This window comes from Glossina fuscipes, unplaced genomic scaffold, assembly GCF_014805625.2.
Source record: "Glossina fuscipes isolate IAEA_lab_2018 unplaced genomic scaffold, Yale_Gfus_2 221, whole genome shotgun sequence".
NCBI lineage: Eukaryota > Metazoa > Arthropoda > Insecta > Diptera > Glossinidae > Glossina > Glossina fuscipes.
This window is the reverse complement of record NW_023998564.1, coordinates 3,703,591-3,721,613: the sequence shown is the minus strand read 5'-3', so window position 1 is coordinate 3,721,613 and position 18,023 is coordinate 3,703,591. Positions and strand designations below refer to the sequence as shown.

Genomic DNA, 18,023 nt, shown 5'->3' with positions numbered 1-18,023 from the left:
CAATTGAACTCGACTGCTATTTTGTTTTAGTTGAGTTTCTTGTATAAGTGGAATAAATAAATAAATAAATAAATAAAAAAATGACATATATGATCAAAAAGCTATTAAAAAGTAAAAGGAAAAGAAACAAATAGTTAAATAATAGAAATAATAATAATGAACTTGAACAAACACAAAATTCATAACCTAGTCAACGTTGCGAGAATTATTTGTATCATAAATGAATTCGCAAGACCAAAAATGTTTTTGCTAGTTATGATTTTAAACAAAACTGTCTCTATTAACGCTTTGTAAAACGTTAAGGCGCAGTTTAAATTTTTAAAGGATCAATGATGAAATAATAATGAAATAATTTTGAGAAGAATTATGAATAAAAGGGGTCGACATAAGGAATTTGGTTGTCTGCAAAAAAAGTGAAAACCATGGAAAAGTTAATTTTACAAAAAAAAGGGGGAAAGGGGGGAGAATTCAACACGATACTTTGTGAAATAAAATCAAAATCTTGCAAAAACAAACTGCCCCTGTGAATCGATAGCAAATATGGACGTTCACTGCTTTTAATTGGTGTGAGAAAGACCAAATAGACAAATAATGGTAATAATGATTAATTTAAGCACACCTACAGTTTTGTATACTGGCATTTACCTGAAAAATATAAATTCAAAAACTAAAAAACATGGTGAATTTTTATGCCGTTCGTAACGATTTAGATGTTGCTATTACTTTAAGTAAATAAGCATATATATCGTTGCTGTGGTTGCGAGTAAACAGAGGCTCTCAGGGGGTATAGCCAAGGGGTGTTGCAAGCCCTCTACGCCGAAAATATCCAACGATTTTTCATCGCCGATCGATTAACGTTATCGAATTTGGATCACACAGGCCTTTATTTTAAATCCCAACCAACGTAAGGCTTTACATGCCAAAGCGATGTATTTTTTGTCCTTAGTGGATCAACCATAGGGAATTTAGATGACAGAGATCTAATTTTAGGACCGTATTATCTATAGGGATTCCCATGGCGGCAGATCCTAGTATATAATTTGTTATGAAGGAAGCAACTGGAAAATAATATAATCTTTGACAAGTAAATTATGTTTACTTTTGGTCTATTACTAATTAAACCAACTGCCTGCCCTAAGATCAATTTTTGGATTATGATGACGAAATCGTTGCATTGAACAATCACGGCCGCATAAACTAATATCATTGCCATACTTATCAAGTAGTTAAAGTTGCACTTCCAAACGGCGAACACCACGCGCTAACTTCACCAAATCGATAAACATAGATGAACCGTGTACCCCATCGTCCCTTACAAATAGGTAGCAATTTTGAAAACTAAGTCTTCCACATAAAAAAAGGCATTCGGAGTAACAGGCGTACTTCCCAGATAGTTTCAGTTGTTATTGAACTATCTTAGGTCATGAATGGAAAGAAAACTTCTGCAATTTTCCCTTTCTTTTTCTTGCTTTCCAAACTTAAATAATTTTGCAAAAAAAGGAGAAGAAAGCGTAACCCCACATAATAATAACTTTCACAAATCAACGGCAATGCGTATGTAATGTTAAATGTACTTTCAACTAATGCTCAAGAGAGTGTAAGCAAATTTTTTTTGCTTTTCAGAAAAATGTAAAAAAGTTATAATTGAAGAAAAGAAATGAAGATCGACAACAAAATGAAATGCATTCCAAATTTTGCGGATAAATTTATAAAAACTTAATTAAATTAAATCAGTTAGTATGGATTTTGTAAGGGAAATGCCGCAAAAAAATGTTGCAAAGTTGTACTGTCACTTACTATAAAGACTATGCTTACAAGTCGAGAGTCCATAAGAATTTAACGTAAAAGAAATTTCATTTTTCTCTACTCCGTAAACAGTTATGTATCATCATATAAAGTCTGAGGACAAATTTGCTGACCACCTTTGAGTTAGTTAAAATGAAAACCTATTTTAAAAAAAATTTTATAACATAATTTATTTCTATATCCGACACTGAAGGATGAGGGCCAAAAGTTTGCAATGTATAAAAGCAAGTATTAGAGACCCCACAGAGTATACCTATTCTTTATCAGCACCAAATTCTAAATGAATTTAAGCATGCCCGTCTGTCCATCTGTGCGCAAAATTTTTTTATTGCAAAAATTCTCCTTGAATTCTTGCACTCAAGTTGGTATTGAAAGTGGGCCAGAAAGGTCGAAGGATACGCCCACGGCATCACGAAAACTGAGACAACCTTTTAAAAAAAATAAGAAATTGGTTTGTTGCTCATTACTCACCAAGTATAGCAGATAAATGTACAAAAATTTGATTGCATATTCCATGGACGATGCTATAGTGCCTGTGCAAGAAAGGGCAAAATTGGCCATGCTAACACGAAATTATAGTGTATCAAATAATTAAATTTTTTTTCTTTAAATATATGTATAAATGTATGCGAACACGTTCAACAAGGGTATGTGTATTCCTCTAAGTGATGATTTAACTTTACTTGGACTTTTTCTTTTATTCAATTTTAAAATTTGTCGTTGCTTTGTAGCATATCGTTTGCCATTTTCATGCTTCATTAGCTAGCTATTATATTTGGCTTTTGAATGCAGTAAAACTTTGATTCACACTGATTTAACTACCGAAAATAAAGCACGAGAAAAGCAACCACAAAACTATATTCGCCGTGGAACGACAGTTCGTTATTCACTATTTCAATCAATTTTATAGGCTGCATAGTGGACCAAGAGTACGTGTGTAAAGCTAAGGTCATTTTTAAAAGAATAAAACGGGAAAGGAAAACAAAATCTTTTAAGAATACATTGTATGACCTAGAAAAATAATTTAATTTTAATATACCAATCGGTTTAGAGTTACTTTTTGATTTAACTGAATAATGTCCGTCTGTCTATCCTTCTGTCCACTCGTCCGTATTGTTTTTGGTTTCAGATGAGACCACCTTTCAATCAGTTCCAACATAAAGCCTTATCTTGAATATCAATAACTGTAGGGGGGTGAAGGGTTTTTAATTGTTTTTTTTGTGCTTTAATTTGTTTTTATTAACTGGTAGCAACAAAACGAAGCCATTACATTCATTATCAATTTTCTTTATCAAACCTAAAGCAGTTCGTCCGAGCTGTACATGACTGTATAATAATTGAAGACGTAGAAGTAATTGAGAAAATAAGCCAACGAACATTTAGAATAGCAGAAATACGTTTTGTCAAATTTAATGGGATTTTTTCTTTATAAAGAAGAACTTTTTAATTCGTTTTAAATATAAACAAATTGCAAAACTTTCGTATAAATAAATACTGAAGGAAGAAGCTGGAGTGAAGTAAGGTGAAATAACTCTACCAATGGCGAATTATAATTTAAAAATGTAATAATACAAAGAACAGCAACAATATATATGTATAAACCCGTAGGACGTTTGAGAGAAATTAAGTCATACTCAAATGCCAAGCGAAAGGAGGACACCGACAGACACGTAGACGCAGGCTAATGGACAGGAGAACAATGCCGACAGATCGTAGAACTGTTTTGTGACGTCCCACCGTTAGTGATCCCGGTGGATTTAAATTGTTTGTAATTTATCTCTGTAAACGTAGCTGGGCTAGTCAAGCGGCACAAAGCACAGCTCTACATCTGTATATATATAAATTACATTACAAAAAATGGCGCCCAACGTAAAGAAAACGGAGAATAATTAGTACATTCTCTACAAATTTAAATGCTTCTTAATATAAATTGGGCGCGTTTCCAATATATTTTGATGATTTTTTCAGTTAAAAAAGGCAATACGATGTCGCTGATCAAAATATATGCAAGCATTTATTATTTTCCCCTTCGAACTAATTCACCTTAGTTATAATAAACTTGTAGGAGATTTTTTCTCCTTGTGGGAGATCTTCATCTCTTAAATCGTGGGAAACGCCGTCCTTTCATGGGTCTTTACTGTTTTGTGAACATGAAAAAGCTGCAAGAGGCAAGTACGGTGGTTGATGCATGATTACGATGTTGGTTATGGCTTCGCTGCCACACTTTTCATATCCAAAACATGCGAAAAAATTGAAAAGCATGAGCCAGCCGCTATGTCGGCATCTTCAGCAACTCTAATAGTGATTCGGCGATTCTCCGCCATAATTTTCTCCATTGTTTCAACGTTTATTGAAGTACTGGACCGTCCAGGGAATCATCATTAACATCTACTCGGCCTTCTGCAAAGAGCTTATACCACTCACAAATATTTATTTTGCTCAAAGTAAACTCGCCATACGCCAGAGTCAACATTTTCAATGAGTTGGAGTTCTCAGCTTTATTTGCCACACAAAATTTAATTCAGATTTTTTGAAGCCTTTTCTCCGATAGCAAAAAAACTGTGCCAAAACACAGTAAAACACGTCTAATCTTTTTTGTATGAAAAACAATTTCAACAACAAACTATGAATTCGAAAATAGAATGTACGTAGCTCACGAAATTTGAAAAGTCACCTTTTTTTTTGATTAGACTTCGTACTTTGTCGTCAAACATGTCTCTTTAACCTAATAATGTTTTTGAACTATGTTTGGCCTCGTTGTATTGCTGCTCTCGGCTTTCTATCACTAAACTTTCTTTCTTTAAACGTTTTTAACATTCGATTCGCATTTCAGTGATCAAAATTGATCATTTTACATTTTCTGAAACTAAGTATTTCTATACATTTATAATAGTTTTCATGATAAGTGAAATATTGGAAAAATTTACTTATTTAAATGCCTGCATCTTTTATGTAACACTGAGTTACTTGGCGTATTTTCGCCAAGTTGCTCTCCTTTGATTTTTCTAAACAAATGATTGCGATCTCGGCTTCAGGTCTTTGTAAAATATATATTGTTCATAATTGTCTCTGATAAACAAATTCTCTTATAAACCAATGTCTACAATTCGACATGATCCTAAGTTGATTCCTATATACCTCTTTGTTATTTCGTTTCAGCAATTCGTGCTTTGAGAATTTCAGTCTCATATTTGATCATATATATTTACCTTTTATTTTATCTTGTTACGAAATACTTTTCTTGGTAGGGTTCGTATCACTATATTCTAGGTTTTCTTTTTTTTTAAAGAAAAACACGCTTGCACGTATTCACTTCAAGATTCTTGCAATCAGTTTCCTTAAGGATAAGATTATTTACAATCTATTTCGACTGATTCTTTTATTGCCTTTTTTTTATATACACTTTCGCAACCATATTGCTATTACCTGAATTCATGGCGCCATTTTTAATCCGTTAATCCGTCTTTCCGCTAATTTTTTCATCGGCAGCTGCATAACGCACGTAGAATTTGACCTTGCTTTTTCCCTCTCTGGGAAATTTATTTTCTGGGAAAATCAATTAGTTGGAATAAACCGGATTTGGGATTTCCGTAACAATACATTCAACATGTGTCTGAAAGGTTATCGCAATACCAATCAGAAATAAATATTCTTCGGTGGTGGTGTTGATCTTCGATGTTTTAACACAAAACTAATAATAACTAGAAAAAAACAAGAGTTTATATTTTTATGTCACAAAATGGATAGTTAAAAAATATCAGAATTTTTCTAAATATCTAAAAAATTAAAGAATTCATTTTTCTTTATTTTCTGAAATAAGACAAAAAGATTAGAAAATGTTATAGACGAGCACTACCGTACTGATCCAGCAAACCAAAAAGGTTATAGGACTCCGCCAAAGAATTCGATCCTTTTGTACGACGATTCTTTGTTGACGCATTCTAAGTTTACGCGGACGGATGTGCCCTACAGAAGGTCTTGCGATAGATCCATCTTGTAATATGTCAATCAATTCAGAATCATATTCTGAATCGATCTAAGCTCGTCTGCCCGTCAGCAGCAGCCCATATAATGTTTGTAATGAAAAAGAAGATTATCATTGCGACAAAACTTAATTTGGAATTTTTCGTGAGTGAAACAAATGGGCCCCAATATGGGGGTTTTCATGAAAATCGTGAAGGGCAAATTTGTGTAGGGTATCTAACAGTCAGCCTTGCCGTAATATAGCGTTTTTATTCGTTTCTATACAAACTTATCCTATATCCCAACAAGATGATAACATCAGTGACATCTTTTTTATCCCTGCTGATTCATTACAGCGAAGTGCAATGTATATAACTAAGAAAATTATATTCAGCCGTGATCGTATCCAATGTATCCATTACCGTTGTCCTAAAAGCAGGAAAAGAACTACATTTTTCTTATTCCCCAAAATAAAAGCGGAAATCTATATTGTATATGAGTTGTATTTTATGGGTAACAAAACACAGAAAGCAGAGGAGTTCACAGTTTGTGCTATATTGCCGTGTGAATGTTGTAAGCATATTCTTTGACAAGTTTGGGCCGTTTTGAAATTCTTTCCGAAGTTTGTAGGCGGCATCTTAATTTTTGCAGAGGAGAATGTTTACCACAACTGATACACAGTTGCGTAGACGGACAAATGAACGGCCGAACATGCTTATGAGCAATCCGAATTTGAAGGGTTTATATACTTTATGAAGTTTTTGAAGCTAGCTTCCACGCGTTATAAATGTTTAAAAAAAAATGAAATTATGACACACGTTAAAATTGAGTAGACGCGGCCTTTTTTTTCCATTTTTGTGGTTGCTTCACAAAATTGCCCATAGAGTATACGTTCCAATTTTTGTAAATTTATCTGCTCTATAAGACAATTTTTTATTTCTTTTAATAAATAAATGTGTTCTCGCTTTATGTGGTTCTGTAGTGCTTCGACTGATTTTTCAGTACCAACCTGGTTTCAATGTTTCTGCAGAATTTAAAGCCGATAGCTTCATTTCTGCAGACATGGAACAGATGGACATACTTAATTCTATTTAGAATTTGATGTTCATCGAGAATATATATACTTTAGAGAATCTCAGAAGCTTCCTCTTGGATAATGCAAACGTTTTGACAAAATGAATATACTGTTTATTTTTCGGTAAAAAGTATAAAAATAATAACAATAATTTTAAAATTTATTTAAATTTAAAATCTACTACTTTGTGATTCAATTTTTTTTTTTTTTGAAAATTTAAAAAATCAGAAGAATTTTTTCTGTTATTCACGAAATAATAATTGTTTCCTAGGCAGTTGAAAAATATTACATTTTCATTCGTTTCAAATCTCGCTCTAACGGAACGTAGTCTATTGGGAAAAACCGAAAGTTTTAAAATATTCTTTTCAAAGATTTACATTGAGCACTTAAGATAATTAGAGAAACTGAGTTAATTTGATTAGGAGTGGGTATCGACTGGGTATAACGTGAATATTCCTGTTGCCTTCGTCGTTATCCTCTCTTCTCATCCACTTCCATTTACATGATTTTTCTCCTCATTAAGACATCCGTCCGTGGCCTTTGAAGGCCGAAAGAAATTATTTAAAGATATTTGCAATAGAGCTTGGACATCAAAATATTTGTTAAATTATTTATACGAAAATTTTTTGGATGTTATTCACTGATCCAGACAATTATTCGGCATATTACTTGGCGTTATCTGGGGATTTTAGTGAACCTGGTGATTATGCAAAATTTACTAATATGCACTATTTATAATTAGCTAATATATAATAAATTTGGAAATTAAAGAAAACCCCTTTCTTAAATGTTATTAACTTGGTTGGTATTTATAAATTATATAATTATCAAATTAAAGAGCATTTTATTTTACATAATTCTTTTTTACTATTCGTATCTCTCTTGCTTATAATCGCTTTCTAATAGATAGTCTTCTCTGTGTTCGTTCGCATGGTAAAATTCATCAGCGCTTCTACTCTTGCCTGATGGTTCTCATTGGTGGTTGACCAATTGTTTTTATGTATGTAATGCATTTTTTTTTTATTTATTTTTAGTTTTGCCCATTTATACATGAAAATCAACTGAAGAAAATTACAGTCGAATGCAGTGCGTCTTAAGAGAAAACCTTGTGCTAATCGTTTTGAAGACTAGTACACAATAAAAAGGAAGATAAAAAAAGAATAATAATAGTAAAGTAAGTTAAAACCAAACTAAAAAGTTAAAAATAATAATTCATGTGTAAATAAATAAAAAGAGAGAAAGAAAATAAAAAAAGCATGTACACAGGTAGCACAGAAGCACACCCGCAGCAGGAACAGATCTAGGTTGCAAGTGAACCCCTAAACCATTGCAAACATGCATAAGCTTGGCTACCGACACGTTAACGACATAATATTATTTTCAATAAAAATTTAGATATTAAGAATGAAATGTTAGTTTAAGTACGACATTTATAAATCGCGCATATGAAGCAAACTTTTAATAGATTTTAATAGACTTTAAAGAATCCGATAATGAGAATAAGTGATAGACACCATTTTTCTGCAAAGAACTCTGAGCGGGTTAGACAGCTCATAATTATATTTACATTGACTAAGCTCAATCAAAATAAGGTGCCTAGAAAAGCGGTTAGGGACATTAAAGCTTATCTCATCCAATAATGTGGGCGAGTCAATAGTGTCATTTATTACTTTGACAACGAAGGAAATCTCAACAATAAATCTACCTATTTTCATAGGGGGAAAGTGAGGCAACCGGGTCCCAAATTCCTAAGGGCAAACAACAAGTATTGCTTTCGAACAGATTCAATTGAATTTACACAGCACCTATATGAAGGAGACTACACAACGGAAACATATTCGAGTATATGTCTAACCAAACACATGTATAGCCTTTTCCTAATGTAAGGATCATCAAGCTCTTTGGACCACCTCTTTACCAAACCAAGCGCGCACCTAGCTCCGCTTAACGAGAGCTCAATATGCAAGTTAAAATGAATCACTTTTTTTCTTGAGAAAGGAAACTTCTTACATTTAGATTTAGTTTCAAAGGATTCAATGAGCACCATGCAGCCAAATTATTCAAGTCATTTTGAAGCTGATGTGATTGCGATTCTACGGAGAAAGAAGAAAACAGTTTCATATCATCAGCAAACATTAAGATCTGGATGGGATTAATCACCGATGGGAGATCATTAATGTATAAACTAAATAAAATTGACCTAAGTGTCTGTCTTGAGATACGCCAGACGTCATGGGGAATTCATCCGAGGTGATGAAGTTAAACAAGATCCTGAATGATCTATTGTGCTGATAAGAGCTTATGTAATTCACTACATAGAAAGAGAAACCAGAGGCTTGGAGTTTGAAAATCAGTAAGTTATGATTGAGTGCGAGAACCGCCAGAAAAGGCCTTGAAAACATGACAAGTAAACTTTAACAGATTGGTGATCTTGTTTTCGAAAGCCATGTTGAAATGGAGACATATACGACTTGATGGCAAAGACCAAATGCTGAGTAACAATTCGCTCGAACAGCTTAGACAAGACACTCAACTTGACTATGCCTCTATAGTTTTCAATAAGTTGTCCACTTCCACTTTTGTCAATAGGAAAAAGGAAACTACCCTTTTAATACAAAGGGAAAACACCAAAATTCAAGGACTGGTTGAATTTTGGTGTTGCAGGCACTGCAGGCTGGACTGGTTGAATTTTGGTGTTGCAGGCACACAACTATACTTCCTGAAATGACCAAATTAGGAATTGAAAACGAATTAGTTATCGGATATGGGTAGTTTATCGGTAAATCGGAATTTTCAGTCGAAAAGTTTCGGTGAAGTATTCAGCAAAGAGATTCGAGGTTTCAAAATCATCCGAGGACTCAGAACCATTGAAAGAGACATGTGAATGATTTATACAGATTTTTCTTCTGGAGTTGACAAACTTAAAAAAGTATTTAGGATTAGCAAACAGTGATGATTTTATAAACTGGAAGTATCTGTAATAACATTGGTGATTGAGGAAATTGAACCTACGTCTTGAAGCTGAATAAGCGAAATAGTCGAAAGCAGAGCCACTTTTCGAAAATTTTTTGAAAAGCTTTTTTTTCTATTTTGTAATATTTAATTGTCTTATTAAACCACGGGGTTCATCTGCTCCGAGGTCGGGACAGCTTGAACGGTTCTATTGAACTAAATTATGATCAAATAAATTGTTAAAGAACACAACAGCTCTATCAGATGTTGAAGTAGGAATCAAACAGCCAGAATTATCACTGTAACACCAAGTGACTTGACCCAAATTGAAGTCACCCAACGCTATGACTATGCCGGTAGGCTTAGACTGCTTGCCCCTTCACAAATTAGGGCAGCCTCTTTCTTATATATGGAAATATCCGAATTCGGGGGAATATAGGAGCAGGTTACATATAGCTGTTTATTAGGAACTTTCGCTCCTATGGCAATAAATTCAACACCGGGAGTGGTAGAAAATCCAATTGAATAGGACGGGATTTCCGAAACGAATTATTGAAAATTTCCAAGTTTCACTGAAGGCCAAACAAGAAAGCTCCATTCTCACTGAATTTAGAAAAGTAGAACGATTTTTTTAATTTAGTTTTTTTAAAGGAAGAAAGGGATACCGCTTTAGTACTACTGGGTCGATCAAGAGAGATAAATTCCTTAATTAAGGGTCCAACTGGCCCCAATGGTTTATTTAACAACACATCCATGTTTTCAGTCGGAACTAGAATTTTAAAAGACGAGGTTGCTCTAGGTTGGGAAGGAGCCTATTTGAATGCTAACACGCCGCCAGATAACTTTTTTATGTTATGCACAGATGTATCAGTTGCCAGTCTTGACACAAATATTGCCTTTCTGGGAAGAACTGCCTTCAAGCAAATGCCATTTTCTCTAATAACCGGTGGGATCCCAGGTGGGGAGTTTTGAGTTGGGGAGAATATAGAAGAAGCAACCACGCTTGCACAAGCAGCTTGTGCGACCTGCCCAGAATTGTGACCGTTATTCACAAAGCCAGACGAGGAGGTGGATTTATAATTTTCTTTTTTAGTTTTAGGCGACGACGCTCGAGTAGAATGAATGACGCCGCTTGGAGGAGATACCCTTCTCACTCCAGCATCGCTTAAACCAAAACTCAATTGTAACTTTTTTAGTAACGACCGACTCAATAATGGCAGAAACGCTAATGTTCATTATAGGCATTGTGGAAGTCCTAACTTGTATCAACGAATCCGATTTGGAAGAAATCGGTGGTGACGTACTACACGCCCCGCTACGAGTTGTAACTTTACCAGCTGTCCAAGAAGATGAGGGCTCAATATAAGGACACTCATTTAATGTAGTCTTAATTTTTTCAAACTTATCACCCAAGGAATTAATATTTTTGCTCAAAATTGAGAAACTATTTCTCATCTCCGTGAAGAGTTCATAGAAATTGTAACGGCCGCGAACAAACCTCGGGTAGGGTGTCCGTCGGTCTGCATCAACCGCAAGTATCGGAATAACGGCGTGCCGTTAGCCAAAATCATGCGATTTTGTGGTACCGCTAATAAATCGCATGATCTTGCGGTATATGTTTATTTTATTCTTTTCTGTTTTCCTTGCTTACAAGTACAGGCAAAAATCGTATGATTTTGCGGTAACTTTGCTTGCTTTTGCAAGTACAGGCAAAATCGTGTGATTTTGCGGTATCTTTGCTTGCTTTTGCAAGTACAGGCAGAATCGTGTGATTTTGCGGTACTCCTTTTTTTTTCCTTTTGCTCTTGCAAGCATAGGCAAAATTGTATGATTTTGCGGGATCTATGCTTGCTCTTGTGTGAGAGTAGCGGCAAGCCGCTATAGAGAGAGCAACAGGAAGAAGAAGAGGGAAATTAAGTAAGCACGAGAGGTCTGTCTGCGTTTGAATTTCAAGTTGAAGGGGAGAACTGTTTGGCATCTGGTGAAGCTCGGACGGGTTTCCGAGCTTAATATAAAACAGAAAAGTAAAAATAATTTTTAAGATTATCCTTCAAGGGTAATAATAAGGTCTAACATAAACTAAGTTGAAATTAACTAAAATCCAATTACGAAGACAACCCAGCAGAGAATCAAACTAGCAAACACTAGAAACTGCGAATAGTTCTTTCTTGTAAACTTGGTGAACTAAATTCCAAATCTGTATGTTATAATCCTGCTGATAATTTGTTCGTCGCAGCAATTTAAGAAATCAGTTATTGTGTATTTTGTAATAAAAATAAAGTACAAAAATTACTAAACTTGAAAATTGTAAACCAGAAAAAAAAAACAGCAATTTAAGAAATCAGCTTATGGTGTATTTTGTAATAAAAATGAAGTACAAAAATTACTAAACTTGAAAATTGTAAACCAGGAAAAAAGCAGCAATTTAAGAAATCAGTTTGTTGAGTATTTTGTAATAAAAAAATTAAGTACAAAAAGTACTAGACCTGAAAGTTGTAAACCAAGACATGTGCAGATCAAGCAAAATAAATTGAAATCGCGAACCAATATCAAACACGAATGTTTCAGTTTTAATTAAAGCAGAAGGCACAGAGAAAAAAAAGGGGAGTAAATTTCTCCATGTTGGTGTACTAAATTATTTACGTTGATAAACATAAGCTAATCAAGGTTACGAGATTTCTTTTGCTCGCATCGATGGTGGCTGCTTGATCGTGTGTTAGTGTTTGGCATGAATAAGTAAGCCCCAGTTCCCTTTCGTACGGTGCGAGGATTGGAGGCAGGCAGCATCCCCTTTGCTGGGAACAGGGACTGCCGAAGGAAACAGTCACCACCGCAGGCTCGACACCAGCACCAGCAGTATCAGGTATCTTCATTCATGTAATCTTTTTGTTGTTTTGCTCACGATGAGTGGTTAAGCGCTACAGCTGCCATCGCTGTAGCTGAAAGGAGAAAAGGGGTGTGCATATGATGGCACTGTAGGGAGGACTCCAGACGACGACCCACTGACTTACAGCGGACAGACAGACAGCAGACAACCGACGGGACTTTTCTTTTTATTTTATTTTTATTTCTTTGTCAGAAAAAGACAAATACTCAGCCGGCAATGAACGTAAAGAGTCTCATGACAAAATCAATCTTACTTCATACAGTCAGGACAAGACCATCGTAACCCTTTAGAAGAACACATGACTGCATCTGCCGCATAGCCACTAATACCAGCACACTTTGCATGGCAAAAATGTTTGCAGAGCTAGCCCGTGATTAATCGTTCAGATACAGGGCCTGTTTTCACCCGAAATGGTGTAAATAAACAATCCATGTCCAGTGAAGCACAACAAAAGGAAATTATGAAGAAAAAAAGAACAGAAAATAAAACGAAAATTATATAGAGCGAAAGCAAAACAAACTGTAAGTAGAAAAAAGGGGGAGTTTTACCAAGAGCTGTAATTGTTAATTGCATAAAACTAAATTGAATTTCACGTAAAAGATTAATACATCTGTCTCCGTGAAGATGACTTGACATTAGGTAGTTTTTGAATATGACCAGAGATTTGAGATACGTCAAAGGATCAGTGATCATGTCGTGAACGGAAGAAAGATTGCCTGTGATGTGTGTCTCAGGATTTGACGTTTTATGTTGGAAGGGGAGGCAGTGATTTCAGGATTTATCATTTTCTTGGTTGGAATTGAGACAGAACACATGTCGTTGTTGCCAATTTTTAGTCGTTTGATTGCTGGTTGAGAGGTCGACGAAAGCAAATACGGGAAGCTCTCTAAAGAAATTGAAAAATTAGGATTATTTGTGTGTGGGTAAGTACTCCGAGAGAAAGAGTAAACTTCTGGTTTATGGGATTGCGCTGCGTCTTTTTTGGATTTAACAATTTTCTTGTAAGATCCACAAGTTTTGGAGTTAGCAGTATGATCACCATTAAAATTAATGCATTTTTTGGCATTTTGAGGACAAATCGAGGAACAATCTTGTGCCGCAGGAAGCGCAAAGCGACTTTTGACATGAGCTTATCTTATCTGTATCCAAATACACACGACAGCCAACGATTTACTAAAGCGCACTTCTTCCACAATTTTGCAGAAGTCAGGCAGGGAACCAAATTTAAGAAGATTCTGAATGCATTTGGGTAAATTTCCGGCTCGGTGAAATCGGAAAGGATAGCAGCAACCCGGATTCACAGAATTCGGATGGAGTGCAAACGTTATAAATATTGCAAATTTTTTTTTAATTATTTAGAAATTATTTGCTTGTTTTGCTTTCTCAGTTCTTTGTTTATCCTCAGCTCAAAGTGTCATAAAACATATTTATTTTTATCGATTGTTTGTTTATCACTCGAAAAAGCGCCCGCGTGTAAGGTTTTGAAAATCCCAGCACAAACTTTGAAAATAATAGAGAAAATAGGGCATACTTAGAGGAAAAATTAATTATTTTTTCTTTTGAATTCGCTATACCTCCCTTTCATTTGATACGTTTTTCTTTGAATTCGCTATACCCCTCTTTGATTTGTAAACCATTTCGTATGTTTTCTTTTGAATTCGTTATACCTCCCTTTGACTTCATATGTTTTCTTTTGAATTCGCTATACCCCCCTTTGATTTCATATGTTTTCTTTTGAATTCGCTAAACCTCTCCTTGATTTGTATAAAATTTCATATGGTTTCTTTTGAATTCGCTATACCTTCCTTTGATTTCATATGTTTTCTTTTGAATTCCCTATATCTCTCTTTGATTTGTAAACAATTTCATATGTTTTCTATTGAATTCGCTATACCTCCTTTTGATTTCATATGTTTTCTTTTGAATTGACTATACCTCTCTTTGATTTGTAAACAATTTCATATGTAGAATGATTGAATGAATGAATGAATAAATAGTTGAGTGAATGAATGGATGATTGCAGAAGCGGTATGCAAGCAATGTAACTTAAAGTAACGAAAGCACTAAACTAACAACTAGTGACACAATTGAGCCAAACTACGGTCAGCTTGTACTACAACCTGAGCTAGTAACAAACAAGTTATATGTTTAATTTTTGACGAGTGCTAAAAAGGAAAAAAAGGACTCACCCATCGTTTCGATGGTGGCGGAGAGTTTCGAATGAAATGAGCAGTACATCAGAAAGTTAATGATAATTTCACATCTGAAAATAACTTGTAAAAAGAGCGATTTTAATGAATTAAGTCTTTCAAGGTTTCGAGACGACAAGGTTCGAATAATTTCAACTGGCCAACAATACAAAGTATTGGAAGTGGAAATAACTAATGAAGCGAAAATGTTGCTTATAGGTAAGCGGAAGAAAGCCAACAAATACAACAATGAGCGTACAACAGAAGAAATGATAGTTATTAAACTCCCCTGAAAATTATATATATACGAAATTTATTTAACCAAAGCACCTGTAAAGGAGAAATCTTAGCGAATTTACTCGCTTTCATTCTCAAACAATAAAGTCGCCTTTTATTTCAAAATTCTTATTTATATTTATGTGTATGCGTATGAAGGCATGTATAACCAGAAAATTTCTAATTTATTTTTGCATCATTTATAATCATCTTACTTTTAAAATACATTATTGAAACGAATATATGTAAAAAAGCTAAGTAGCAAAAAGACAGTTGTTTATCAAAAGATTTTCTAAATATATGCAACATATTGAGGTTAGAAAAACTATAAAAAAAAAATTTACGGCAGCAAATGATAAATTATTTTTTCTTTTTATCAGCTTCATCAAGTTCTTGGAGGCGATGCATGCGTTGCAGCAAAGTTGGATGAGAATGACTCCATGACGAATATAACCAATCGTGTATAGGAAACCCGAGGTTATCGAGATTTAATTTAATCAGAGCTTCACATAGCTTCTCAGAGAAGCCCAATTTTTGGGCAAACTCATCGGCCTGATATTCAAAACGACGGGATAGGATTGTCATAGCATAACCCAGGAGAGCATTATACGGCGCCATAACATAACTGAGAATGACAAACAACCCAACTAGTACAGGTCTTACGCCAGGAGCAAACCCTACAGCTTCATAAAACGGCGCATATTTGAAAAGAGTGTTGAAATTAAAAAAGATTAGCAAAAGATTAATTTGCATGATGATAATATTTTTCGTAACATGGCCTAATTTCCAATGTCCAAGCTCATGGCCCAAAACTGCTAATACTTCTTCGTTAGTGCAGCCCTTGCCTTTATCTTCGTCTTTTAAATCTGTAATGTCCTTTTTACCTTTATTCAGCAATAGGGTGTCGAATAAAACAATGCGTTTAGAATTCCATAGCCCGTAAAAATAAGCATTGCTATGTGATGATCGTTTTGACCCTTCCACCACATAGAGTTTAGTTAGAGGAAATTTTAACGAGGCCGCCAACTCTTCAATCGATTTCCGTAATTCTCCTTCTTCTAAGGGAGTGTATTTATCGAAGAGAGGCGCTATAAATATGGGGTAAATGGTAAGTAATATTAGCGACAATACACCGGCAAATACCCAAAGGTATATGAAGAAATGTTCACCACCCCATTGAACTATGAACACCACAGCGGCAGATACCAAAACCGTTAGAATATTGCCCACCAGCAAACCTTTGATTTGATCCCATACAAAAAATCTTGCTGTCTGCTTATTGAAGCCGTGTTTCTGTTCCAATACAAAAGTGCCATACAATTTGAAAGGTAAATCTTTTAAATAGCCATGTAAGCTAATCAACACCACAAAGAAACAACTGACTATAATCTCATTATTGGCGTTCAATTTAAAGTAGTTAACCCAATTTAAGGCAGCTTGCCACATATAAGCCATTAACCCGAAATATAATTCAAGAGGTATAACACAAACATCCATAAACAAACATTTACAAATTCCGAACTGCTCACGATCCAAGCCATATTTGCGCGCTTTGTGGAATGTCTCGTTGCTCATATGAGCCTTTAGCTCCTCAGGAACTTTATTTGACGTTTTAAACACCTTAACCTAAAAAAAAAAAAAAAAATTGCGAATATTAATACACAAATTTATTACTTTTAGTTAACAACTGTTCGATTTACTTGACGTAAGGCAATATAGACTTCGAAGAGATTTTCTAAAATAATCAAAGCTATAATGCAATAAAGCACTAGCTCAACTTCTGTCATTGAACTCATATTCTATTAAAAGGGAAATCGCCAAAGTGAGCAATAAAAAAAAGTCTACTTTCTACTTTCCACAAGTCGAAAAAACAGAAATATGTTATTTCTTTTATTTATTTTAATGAAAAATTATGCCGGAAAGTGGAAAATTCAACCACTTATTAATCTTTTTATATAAAGTTATTCTTCTTCTTTTTTTAAATTACATTCATTTGTAAAATGTGATATGACAATTATACAATTTCTACAGTGTATATTTTCGTATTATTCTTGCGTTGCAGCAACGACGTTATGCAGTAATCAATTAGGGCCTACAGGTTTTAAAAGAAATTGATATAATATTTATAATTAAATGCATGAATAAACATGGTGGTTGAAATATTAAAAACAAGACTTAATTTTGTTAACGCAAACGTTATTGTTTGTACGCAGCCGAAATAAAATTTTGGAAGACACAATCCAAGCTATACGTTCATCCATACGTAAATATGTATAAACGACTTAAAGCTTGCAATGAGTGTACGATGCATGATGTCAATGCATTCATCCTGTTTTCACCTCTTATGTGTGTGGTCGAATACTTATTAAATTAACACTATTGTGAATGTAATTTGTAACATGTAAAGAAAAACAGATGAGAAATATATTTTGCTAAAAAAAAGTAAAATTTGGTTTTTATATTTGCGTTACCTAAAAAAAATTAAATATTTTTTAATTTAAAAAAGTTATGTGACAGTTACAGTTAACAGTTTTTACAATTTGTAGCATTAGTTAAAATGTAAAACTCTACCTTTCCTCTCTACGTATGTCTTGTGTTAGTTCATTTTTAAAGTATCTGACCAACGTATTTTTTGGGAATTTCGAACTATCGACTTTAAGAAGTCAAGGAACAGTTCAAAGAGTTTGATTGTAAATATCTTCTATAATCTTGGGCAGTCCCCTTAATGCTTATTTATCAAGTATACACATAGTGTTACTATTATTATGCTAACCAGTTTGCAAAGAGCTGCCCAACAATAACAGATATCATCAGGTGTAGCGCGGAATATGTGCAGCAAACTAAAAGATCGTTTACAATTCTCAATAATTGAGTC

The 18,023-nt window shown here is 34.3% G+C and overlaps 1 protein-coding gene across 1 annotated transcript; it reads right to left on the bottom strand.

Annotated features, from left to right (window-relative positions):
• Positions 1–15,456: 15,456 nt before the first annotated feature.
• LOC119642197 (CAAX prenyl protease 1 homolog) lies at positions 15,457–17,105 on the bottom strand. Its single transcript, XM_038041226.1, has 2 exons — positions 16,849–17,105; positions 15,457–16,774 (listed from the first exon to the last, which is right to left on the bottom strand). Exons 1-2 carry the CDS (start codon positions 16,942–16,944, stop codon positions 15,509–15,511), a joined length of 1,362 nt encoding a protein of 453 aa, XP_037897154.1. The 5' UTR covers positions 16,945–17,105; the 3' UTR covers positions 15,457–15,508.
• Positions 17,106–18,023: the final 918 nt, after the last annotated feature.

Bases quoted from the DNA above. Each gene is read 5' to 3' on its own strand.
- LOC119642197 (XM_038041226.1), bottom strand. From the start codon at position 16,944: ATGAGTTCAATGACAGAAGTTGAGCTAGTGCTTTATTGCATTATAGCT. The intron at 16,775-16,848 runs GTAAATCGAACA...TTTTTTTTTTAG, and splicing joins TCTATATTGCCTTACGTCAA to GTTAAGGTGTTTAAAACGTC.